This window comes from Bufo bufo, chromosome 10 (assembly GCF_905171765.1).
Source record: "Bufo bufo chromosome 10, aBufBuf1.1, whole genome shotgun sequence".
In the NCBI taxonomy this organism is placed as follows: domain Eukaryota; kingdom Metazoa; phylum Chordata; class Amphibia; order Anura; family Bufonidae; genus Bufo; species Bufo bufo.
Window position 1 is genome coordinate 37,720,813 of NC_053398.1, and position 10,935 is coordinate 37,731,747.

The 10,935-nt window shown below is 43.4% G+C and overlaps 1 protein-coding gene across 1 annotated transcript; it reads left to right on the plus strand.

Moving 5' to 3' along the window:
• The first annotated feature begins 1,363 nt into the window (after positions 1-1,363).
• On the plus strand, positions 1,364-10,499 carry TNNI2 (troponin I2, fast skeletal type). The gene is made up of 6 exons (XM_040410105.1): positions 1,364-1,463; positions 3,719-3,777; positions 6,752-6,880; positions 8,195-8,284; positions 9,683-9,859; positions 10,059-10,499. The coding sequence occupies exons 2-6, from the start codon at positions 3,739-3,741 to the stop codon at positions 10,152-10,154; spliced, it is 531 nt and encodes a 176-aa protein (XP_040266039.1). The 5' UTR covers positions 1,364-1,463; positions 3,719-3,738; the 3' UTR covers positions 10,155-10,499.
• The last annotated feature ends 436 nt before the right edge of the window (positions 10,500-10,935 follow it).

Consider the following 10,935-nt stretch of genomic DNA (forward strand, 5'->3'; position numbering starts at 1 on the left):
AGCCGCACGGACGGTAAGTATGCTGCTCCCCCGCTCCCCGCTACACTTTACCATGGCTGCCAGGACTTTAGCGTCCTGGCAGCCATGGTAACCATTCAGAAAAAGCTAAACGTCGGGTCCGGCAATGCGCCGAAACGACGTTTAGCTTAAGGCCGGATCCGGATTAATGCCTTTCAATGCGCATTAATTCCGGATCCGGCCTTGCGGCAAGTCTTCAGGATTTTTGGCCGGAGCAAAAAGCGCAGCATGCTGCGGTATTTTCTCCGGCCAAAAAACGTTCCGTTCCGGAACTGAAGACATCCTGATGCATCCTGAACGGATTTCTCTCCATTCAGAATGCATTAGGATAAAACTGATCAGGATTCTTCCGGCATAGAGCCCCGACGACGGAACTCTATGCCGGAAGAAAAGAACGCAGGTGTGAAAGAGCCCTTACCTACACAGTTGAATGGTTAGGAACATTTACATACATAAGTAACACCTCGTATTTTGTAAATCACAAATATTACATACCCTGGCGGTGACAGAGGAAACAACCATTTTGGTCGTATGCAAGAGAAGCCACTGGACTGAATGGGGTCTCAGCACGACTCGCAGGGGGCCATGTCCCCAGAACTGCCAAAAATCTACCCGTGTTGGATTATTTTTTTTTCGCGTCTTGGAAATCAATTTCATTCATTTGAATGGGGTGGAAAGCACATGAATTTCTGCAAGCCCGATTCAGATGAATGGAAATGCTTTTCATTCACGGAAATGTCTGCACCAATATCCGTGGCCTATGAAGGCATCCTTACCATACCATGGTATATGTTGGTGGCTTGGTGCTATAAATAAATAGTGAAGGGCCTCCGGTAAGCGTTTGCTGCTTGCATTATCAATAGTGTCCAGCATGGGGCAGCACAGAACTGCTTTTTTTCTTTGTTGACTAAATCATTAAGTCCCCAGGAAGGGAAACACAGTGAATGTTTGAGGACATTACAGGGCAGAGGTGTGTGAATGAGAAGCAATAAAATAACAGGGAATGTCACAGACTGGATGGGTCGCGGTGTCCTATTTCTGTGGCTGCTGAAAGCAAAAAGGACAGGTGGGCTCAGTACTAAAACAGGATAGGGGCTTCCCTACAAATGCTGGTGGGGAATGAAGAGTATAAGGGGAAGCAGAGACAAGAAGAATGTACAGTAGGTGGATAGATAGAATTAAGAAAATTAATTTATACTTTTATTATGTGATCAGTATAGTTTGCAGCAAACTGAGGGTTAAGATGTCTTGAGATGACCTGCTGTGGGAGGGCCTGAGTATTTGTGTCCACCACCCTGTGATTGGATGCTGGGGGCTTGCATGCCCTTACTGAGCTAAGCAGCAAAAATCTGGGACTCCCCCCAGCACATTAATACCCCCCTCATTGCCCATTACTGGCAGTCCTATTCCTGCTTCATTCAGAGGGCTCCGTCCACAAGGGTCAGGTAAGAAAAATCCTGGCCAGGGCAATAAGGCGGCAGGGGCAAATGTGTGCCCTCCGCATATATATGTATTAAGATGATGGGGCCCAAAACTGCTGAGAAAGGAACCTATCATAGACATGAGTGCTCCTAGTCTAAAGGTGGCCATACACAGCACATAGAAGTCAGCGGAACAGTGGTTGAACCAGCGATCGTCTCTTATGTGGGTGCCCTCATACGCGTTTTAGTCCATAGCGACCGTTACAGTCATTCTGACTTCAGGATGACAGACGAAAGATCTTTTGGGGAATATTCTCTCATGGAAAAATTGTTCAGGGACTTACGATCGTCAGGCGAAAATTTTAAACATGGTGGGCTTCTTTCCGGACAAAGACATTTTGTATCATTAGTCAGCCGGAAGGATTGTTCGTTTTTAAATTTCACCCATTTGGTTCATATCGTTCGTTTTGATCAACTTTACACTGCGGTGTATGGCCACCTTTATACCAAGACTTGGCAGTGCCCCATCAGAGGCAATGTAAACCAGAGGTAAAAGATCAGACGCACACATGTAAATATCTATCTATTGCTCTCTCTCTATCTATATATATATATATATAAATCCAGAAAACGAGCGGCACTCCGGTAGATTAGCCGAAACGTTGCACCGATTAGCCGAAACGTTGCCGCTCGTTTTCTGGATTTAATTGTTGGGGTAAGAAGTCAATTCCCCTGGAACGTGCACCCGATTTTTTCCATTACCGCCAGTGCCGCCATTTTTCTTTGTTATATATATATATATATATATATATATATATAAATATGGTACATTTATATATATAGAAATCTTTCTTACACCTGTGTCACAAGATTAGGATTTCCTAATAAGAACTGCGTAATTCTTGGTTGCAACACTCCTGGAGTATATTCTGTAAATAGGTTTCATATATTGCTGAAATTACAGTTAAACTATACAAATATGCATGCTTTATCTGTCTATCCTATTATTTATTCTTCTATCTATCTATCTATTATCTATTTTTTCTATCTATCTATCTATCTATCTATCTATCTATCTATTATCTATCTATCTAATCTAATATGTATCTATTACCTAATCCATCCATCTTACATAATATGTCCTTAGTGGTATAGATACACATTATTTTGGGCCCGCTTGGTTTGTGCATTGTGATTGCACATGGAGATCAGTTAGTTCAGTGGATTGATTGATGGATTGAACGGCCGTCCTATGTGAAATCGCTCTGCTGTCACAGCAATTGTGTCAAGTGACAGATTAATCCATATCTGACAAAGTGAGCGCTGCTACATCTGTATGTAAATGAATTAAGATCTCAATTATATCAGTATGGGGAGCAATGTATATCATTGTATGCTGGGTGCTTGTGTACTGTACTACAGAGATGGTTGACTCCATTTTGGAAATTAAGATCTAGTAAAACATGTTGTCTATATACCATTTAATAGGCTTGAACAATGTATGGCTGTAGAACTACAACTCCTAACATGCTTCTTCTGGGTCTGGTCACACTAGTAGTTTCAGAGAGCTTAGAATGGCCTAGGGTGCCTTACAGTCGTTAACCATTAGGAGTACACTGATGCCGATGAGCATTACGTTGTAGAGTATTTCCATTAAGATGTCAGTAGACATAATCATTATGTGCAGTAGAACATCTTGAGATGTGGCTATAATGATCATTGTCATGTAGCCCTGCATGCCTAGACCGCGATCTTTGGTATCGTAGCACCCAATGTGTTGACTGCGGTGACCAAGGGAGAGATACTTTGCATTATAACACAGTGCAGCATGTTCTTAATTTGGAGTATGAAATAAGACCTCCGTAATATGTCTGGTGTCAGTTTTAAAGCAGAGGGAGTAAATAATCCTCAGTATTTTCACCTGTGCCCTCTTTATTGGCTGGGGGGTTGATAGTGAAGGTTTTCAGAGCAGCACCATGTCAGAGGGGAAAGAGACAGCTGACGTTCCTTACAGGTTCCTCAAGATATTTTAGGAAAGTCTTACAAAGTTTCCCTTACTTCCCATGAGATCAAATGACTTAAAAGAGGGGGCAGATGGCCATATCTATGATCCCCTTCTTTAGCAGCTAGAAGCCACGAAGGGGAAGAAATTGAAGAAGAGAGGAGTCTAGATTTAGTAGTGATTCAGTTGTTGTTTCTCAAGTTGTAGGACCTTGGTTGTGTCCTCGAAGAAAGGAGCCGGCAAGCAGTCATTCTTCTTTTTTTTCTCCTTTGTGCAGGTATCACATAAACCGCCAAGATGTCTAAAATCTCGGCTTCCCGTAAGACACACCTGAAGGTAAGTACAGGACAACCAGGTCTTCTTACCCTACTATCATTTTCCTCAAACACTCACATGCAACTTACACTTAAATTCCCCCCAAAAACAAACCAACGATGGGAATTCAGCGATGACTGACTGGAGAGATATTAATTATTGACCTTATATAGGCTGAAAGAGGACACAGGTCCATCAAGATCCACCTTTCTCGATCAAGTAAAGATTAATTGTTAGATTCATTATAACTTTCAATGCAGGTTGCTATTAGATAAGCATCTCGACGTAGCATCGGCCATCACTATCTCTTGGGGTACAGCATTCCATCGTCTGACTGCTCTAACTGTAAAGAATCCTTTCCTGTATTCATGTCTAAATTGGGTTTCTTCCACATGTAATACCTTATGGTCCTTTCCATGAAAGTCTAACATGGACGTGTTACTGTCAATGCATCCATACAACTCATGATAACTTTGACTTTCTTGCTGAATTTCAGGTCCCTGCTTTAAAAGTGGAGAATAATCTATTCGCCCAATATTCTGATAAATCTGCCCAAAGCAAAGGGTCCCTCCCCCTTAAAAAGAAAATCCAATTTCCCATATATAGTATACCTCTAAATAATACAGTTAACAAATAATAGCATTATAGAAGTAACACGTATTATCACCATACTGTTAGTGAATAAAACCTACAAAATCAAGACTAATATTACCAATAATAACACTGGCCAAAAGATACTGCCAGACCATGAACACAATTTACCAACACATAGTGACTAAATACCACCATACTGATACTGAATAGAAGCCACTGTACTAAGACCAAATATATTACCTTACAATGACCCTATAGTAGTAAATACCCATTATACACATACAGTATATAAGTGAATATAGCACAGTACATATAGTGACTTTTACAGATAACGTGCTCTCTGAATGGAATTGTTCACTTTCCCTTTTCTTGTTCATCTGGCCCAGGCCTCCATACTTCCTCCAGTCATGACTCATGTCTGCAGAATGTAACGCAAAGGCATATCTGGCTGATCACTTTTGCAGCACTCTCATTACATTTGTCCCTTTTTGATTATTTTACAATAAAAATGGTCCCTTTGTGCCCCTTATATCAGCAATGTCCCCCTTAGTGCCTGTTAATACAATAATATCCCCTTAGTGCTCCTTAGTACAGTCAGTTTAGTGCAGCTATGTCTCCATAGAGCAGCAATGCACCCCATAGTACAGCAAGGCTCTCTTATTACAGCTATGCCCCGTCTTAGTGCAGCAATGCCCCTCTTAGTGCAGCAATGCCCCCCATAGTACAGCAAGGCTCTCTTATTACAGCTATGCCCCGTCTTAGTGCAGAAATGCCCCTCTTAGTGCAGCAATGCCCCCCATAGTACAGCAAGGCTCTCTTATTACAGCTATGCCCCGTCTTAGTGCAGCAATGCCCCTCTTAGTGCAGCAATGCCCCCCATAGTACAGCAAGGCTCTCTTATTACAGCTATGCCCCGTCTTAGTGCAGCAATGCCCCTCTTAGTGCAGCAATGCCCCCCATAGTACAGCAAGGCTCTCTTATTACAGCTATGCCCCGTCTTAGTGCAGCAATGCCCCTCTTAGTGCAGCAATGCCCCCCATAGTACAGCAAGGCTCTCTTATTACAGCTATGCCCCGTCTTAGTGCAGCAATGCCCCTCTTAGTGCAGCAATGCCCCCCATAGTACAGCAAGGCTCTCTTATTACAGCTATGCCCCGTCTTAGTGCAGCAATGCCCCTCTTAGTGCAGCAATGCCCCCCATAGTGCAGCAAGGCTCTGTTATTACAGCTATGCCCCGTCTTAGTGCAGCAATGCCCCTCTTAGTGCAGCAATGCCCCCCATAGTACAGCAAGGCTCTCTTATTACAGCTATGCCCCGTCTTAGTGCAGCAATGCCCCTCTTAGTGCAGCAATGCCCCCCATAGTGCAGCAAGGCTCTCTTATTACAGCTATGCCCCGTCTTAGTGCAGCAATGCCCCTCTTAGTGCAGCAATGCCCCCCATAGTACAGCAAGGCTCTCTTATTACAGCTATGCCCCGTCTTAGTGCAGCAATGCCCCCTTAGTACAATACTGCCCCCCTTAGTGCAGTAATGTCCCCCATAGTGATCCTTAGACAGTAATAACCCCTCTCATGCTCTCAAAGTAGTTACTAGTATGCGAACCAATACAAAATAAGAAAACTTGAAACTCAACAAACCCTGTTCCCACGATGAGCGGTCCACTTCCTATCACCCTCTGTAAGGTGTCTGGCGCAAGCGGCAAAACGTAGTGACATCATCACACCATTTGACCTCTTCTATGTAATTGCAACCTGATCTATAGTCCAGTGGGCGGTCCTTTCATTGTTTAGAGGGGTTTTCCGAGTGTGTTCTATGGGGAGTGAGGGGTACGACACCCAGGACTCCGCGCCTTTTCTTTTTTTTTCCCCTAGGCCATGTGACCTCACATTCATCAGTCACATAGCCTAGGCGCATCTCAGCCCCATTGAAGTGAATGGAGCTGAGCTGCAATACCAAGCATAGCCCCACCATACAATGTATGGCGCTGTGCTTGGTAAGCACAGAGAAGGCTGTGGCGCTATTGCGGCCGTTAGTGCCTTCTCAAACAGGTGGTCAGCGGGGGTCCCCACTGATCAGATACTGATGACTTATCCAGAGTGTAGGTCATTAGTAAAAAAAAAATAACTTTAGGAAAACCTCTTTAATAGCCTTCCCTTTATGACTGCACATACAGAGACAGTTGGCAGTCACCGAGTAGGACCGCCTACTGGACTCCTAAGCATGGAAAGAGCAGGGATTCCCATGAATAAATGACTTTTCCCCACTAAACTTTAAATCTGCTCAGCTCCTCCTGCTCTATAACCTGCTCCCTCAGAAGCCATGTTCAACCTGACAGGCTCCCTTTAACGATCCCTACTAGTCACATCACAAGACCTGCTAACAATCCCTCTCTTGTCTTTGCAGAGCTTGATGCTCCAGGTGGCCAAAACTGCTCTTGAGAAAGAAGAAGCTGATGCGGCCGCTGAGAAGGAAAGTTACCTGGCCGAGCACTGTCAACCACTGAGTCTACCACATTCCCTGCAGGAGCTGCAGGTACCCCTAGAGATGTTACTTGTCTTCCTGGGTATATAGAAGGTTATGCATCTTCCAAAGATGATCTGATAGGTTACCGGTGATGTCTTAAGCAGTCCATCCCTAGTACTGTGCCCATGTGAGTAAATACTGTCCTTCTGATTAAAGACGCCCTGTCACCTCACCTGATTTGTCTAAATAAATAAATAATAAAATAATACAAAATAATAAAATAAATAATAATAATCATCATCATTAAATAAATAATAAAGTAAATATTTTGGTAACTACTTGCATCTACCATGAAATAACAGTTCTGGAGCATCTATTCTTATGACTCTCTGATGTATGATTCCTTTATTATTCCTGCTAGGGGTTCTGAATTACTAGCAGTTTGCAATGAGGGTCCAGATGGGGGCTACCAGTTGGGGATTTGTCCCTGCTCAGTCTGACATTATCCAATCAGTGCTGCCAGTGTCAGGCTGTGCAGGGAGACATGCCCAACTGGTATCACCTATCTGGACTTTCATTGCAAACTGCTGGCAATTATTCTATAACTTCTAGCAGGAATAATAAAGGATTGGCACAACATAGAGTCATAAGAATAGATGCTCCAGAATTGTTATTACACAGGGAATGCAAGTTGTTACTAAAATAGACATGTCAGGAGAGGGGACAAGGTCCTCTTTAATCAGAATGAGGTGACGATAAATGTGCTGGGTCCTGTAGCCCTAACTGTGTCCACGTTTCACTCTCACGATGCAGCTTTTCAGAAAGTAAAAACTGCAGTTGAGGTTTTTGTGACTTTTTTACACCAGAAAACTGGAGTATGGGGAATATTGATCTCCATCTTTGTTTTTCTGTTCTATCATAGGAACAGAAAAAAAAGGTGCAAGTCACGTGATACCAACTGGACCACATTGTCTATAATGGGGTCCGTTGGGTTTCCGTCATGATGTCCATCATTCCACAGGACAAAGTAGTGCAGCCTGCTGCACCATCATGTCCGGCAGTAATGATGCAATCTGTCCTGACAAAGCCTACAACACAGATGTGAACCTAGCCCTTGTTTTGTGACCCTAATCAGTTGAGTAGATGCACAGTATGTGTGCTCGGTTCATGTCCAACCATACTGGAATGTGTGGCTCCTGCTCTGGCACAGTGTGACCATGTGTTTGCCAGTTATCTGACTGGACGCTGTGTGATGCTACATTTCCCTTTTAGAAATGTATAGCCTCCATCACTTATTATATTATCAGTACTGTATTTAAGGGTTGGAATAACGGGGCGGTTTCTTGTATTGCTTCCCTTTTCTTAATCTGTTGCTTCTTCTAGGAACTGTGCAAAAAGTTGCATGCCAAGATCGATGTGGTAGACGAGGAGAGATACGACATGGAGATGAAAGTCCAAAAGAGCAGCAAGGAGGTGAGAGAAAAGATGAAAGGCGAGACTGAATAAGTCTTCTTCAAGTGATGTCAAAGTGTCCTTCCTTACCTTTTGGCTTGGTCTGAGATAAGCTAAGATGTGGGGGGGGGGGGAAAGAGTAGCACAAACATTTTCCATTTTCAAAGCGTATGCCACTCATCTCGGGATCCCTCGAGGCGAGAGGAAAGGTAAGGAAGGACACATCTGGTACTGTATATATTTAGAAGTGTCTCATTCACACACTGCGAGGAATGCACACATAAGGCAACTTTTACATCTGTGTTTTTGCTGGTTCTGTCAGGGGATCAGCAAAAATGAATCCGGGCAATAATGCCTCACTACACGCTGCACTTTGGCACTTGCATATACTACATATTGGTGAGTTTTCCTGTCAGCCATGATGGCATATCGTAGGCAGCATCAAATCATTACCATATATTGTAGAGCAGTGCAGTGAGCCCCGACCCCTTACCCTCCTAGGCAGTTCTGCCAGTAGTGGCAACCAATTCCTCCCAGGTTCTTGGACAAGTTGCAGGAGGCCATTGTTAATCATTCCTGGAGAACCCCTTTAATGTCTTTTATTAACGAACGTGGCCTTCAAATCAAAATCGTTATTAGTGGGCCAAGTCTGAAATACTTTGGAAGATGACTGCTGACTGCAGTTATTTAGCTATAGGTTTTAACCATCAAAAAATGGTTTCCATCAGGTTGTAGGTGTCCCCACCATCTAGCCAGCTTAAAGGGGTTTGTCCAGCGGTTCCTGCGAAAATAACTATACTTACCTGCTCCCCGATGCTTGTCTCTGGTTCTGTGGGTCTCAATCTCTTCACTGCACTTCTGGACCTGTGACGTAGCGCTTGGGGACACATTACCACTGAGGTCAATCACTGGCTGCAGCAGCAGATGTGACCCTGTCCATGCAGGACGTCTACATGTGGGGATCAAAAATGCAGTGTAGGAAGCTTGGGACCTAAACAGGCAGAACAAGGCATCGGGAGCAGGAAAATACAGTAAGTAAGTATAGTTCTCTTCATAGGTGCCGCTGGGTGGGAGAAATTAAAAAAAGTGGACAATCCATTTAAGGCTCTGAAGGCCTTTTTACATGGGCTGTTTGCTTGTTCTTTGGGTGTTTGGCAGCACCTCTACACTGGACAGTTATGAGGAAAAATCCCTCTCAAGAAACTTCACCCTGATAATTGTCCTGATTCTCGGCCCCTATAAAAATGCCCCTACAAGAGCTACTCATTATAATAGATGGACACTTCAATCACCTGTGATTGAATTAAACATGTTGTCTCAGCATACAGAATATAAGAACTCAATTAGGCAACATATTCTGTAAAGCAGAGCTGTAACTGTGCTACAAATGCTGTAACTAAACCTTTGTTCTTTATGCAGCTGGAAGACTTAAACCAGAAAATCTTTGACCTGAGAGGTAAATTCAAGAGGCCACCACTGAGACGTGTACGTATGTCTGCTGATGCCATGCTTCGTGCTTTGCTTGGTTCCAAGCACAAGGTCAACATGGAGCTCCGTGCCAACCTCAAGCAGGTCAAGAAAGAGGACACTGACAAGGTGAGGCCTTAGCTTAACACACTCCTGAAATGTATTTTAGCCAACAAATGTGGTCATACTTAACATAAAATTAGTCATCATTCCTATTTTGACACCATTTGCTCAATTAATATTTTGACATTTTTCCGTGTTAGTTTACGGTCACAAGTAAAACCAATCAAAAGTAGTCACTGACCAAAACTTTTCTCTTCAACTCCAGGAGAAGGATCTCCGTGATGTTGGTGACTGGCGTAAGAACATTGAAGAGAAATCCGGCATGGAAGGCAGAAAGAAGATGTTCGAGTCTGAGGCCTAAGCCCCCTTTTCATGACCACGGCTGTCCAACCCGAAGCTGCCAAAGACACCCACTTCAACATAGCACAGCTTTTTCCTGGCGACTTCGGCGTTAACCCCTCTGCTGCTCATCTTACCCATGTTTACAGCAGCCTAGGGGTTAATGAAGCCTTTCCTCCATCCTCTCCTCACTTAAAACCCAAGAGAATGTCTTACAGTATGTCATGGACTGGTAAGGGGAACGCAGGTTTGTGGTTCCCCTCTGCTGAAGCCACAGTTTGGTTCTGCAGGTGCTGTGTTATGTGGACGTGAGAACATAACCGTGTAAATAAAGCTTGTGAAGTCCTTTATGGTTTATGATACCTGACGCGTAGGTGAAGTCACTCTTCTTTTTTCTGTGTCAATCATAGAGTCTTGTACTTTAATTTTGCACTAGGATGAAGGGCTTTATGACCACAATGGACGAGAATTGAAGGATGAGGGATGTTATATTCTATGTATTAATTTTTGGCACAGTTACATCACCAGCTGTCACGGAAATGTCACTAATGGGAAGTGCGGTGTCTTATAAAACAATTGAAATCCACGAGTCTTGATGTTTTCCTATCAAGACAACAGCTAGGAACCGCTCATCTAAAAGCTTAACTTTCATGAAAAAGGGAGAATTAAGAAGATTTAATGGAAATCCAATGAAAAGTATTGTACTGACATATAAACCTGCAAATTCTTAGACTTCCACCATTTTCTAAAACGAAGGAACCTTACCATTCACACTACTCAGAGGTTTCTATTACTGCAGATAT

What these genes read in the sequence shown, in the direction of transcription:
- TNNI2 (XM_040410105.1), top strand. Translation starts at nt 3,739, where the DNA reads ATGTCTAAAATCTCGGCTTCCCGTAAGACACACCTGAAG. An exon ending in CCCGTAAGACACACCTGAAG is followed by an intron (nt 3,778 to 6,751) that starts GTAAGTACAGGA and finishes TTGTCTTTGCAG; the next exon opens with AGCTTGATGCTCCAGGTGGC. An exon ending in ATTCCCTGCAGGAGCTGCAG is followed by an intron (nt 6,881 to 8,194) that starts GTACCCCTAGAG and finishes TGCTTCTTCTAG; the next exon opens with GAACTGTGCAAAAAGTTGCA.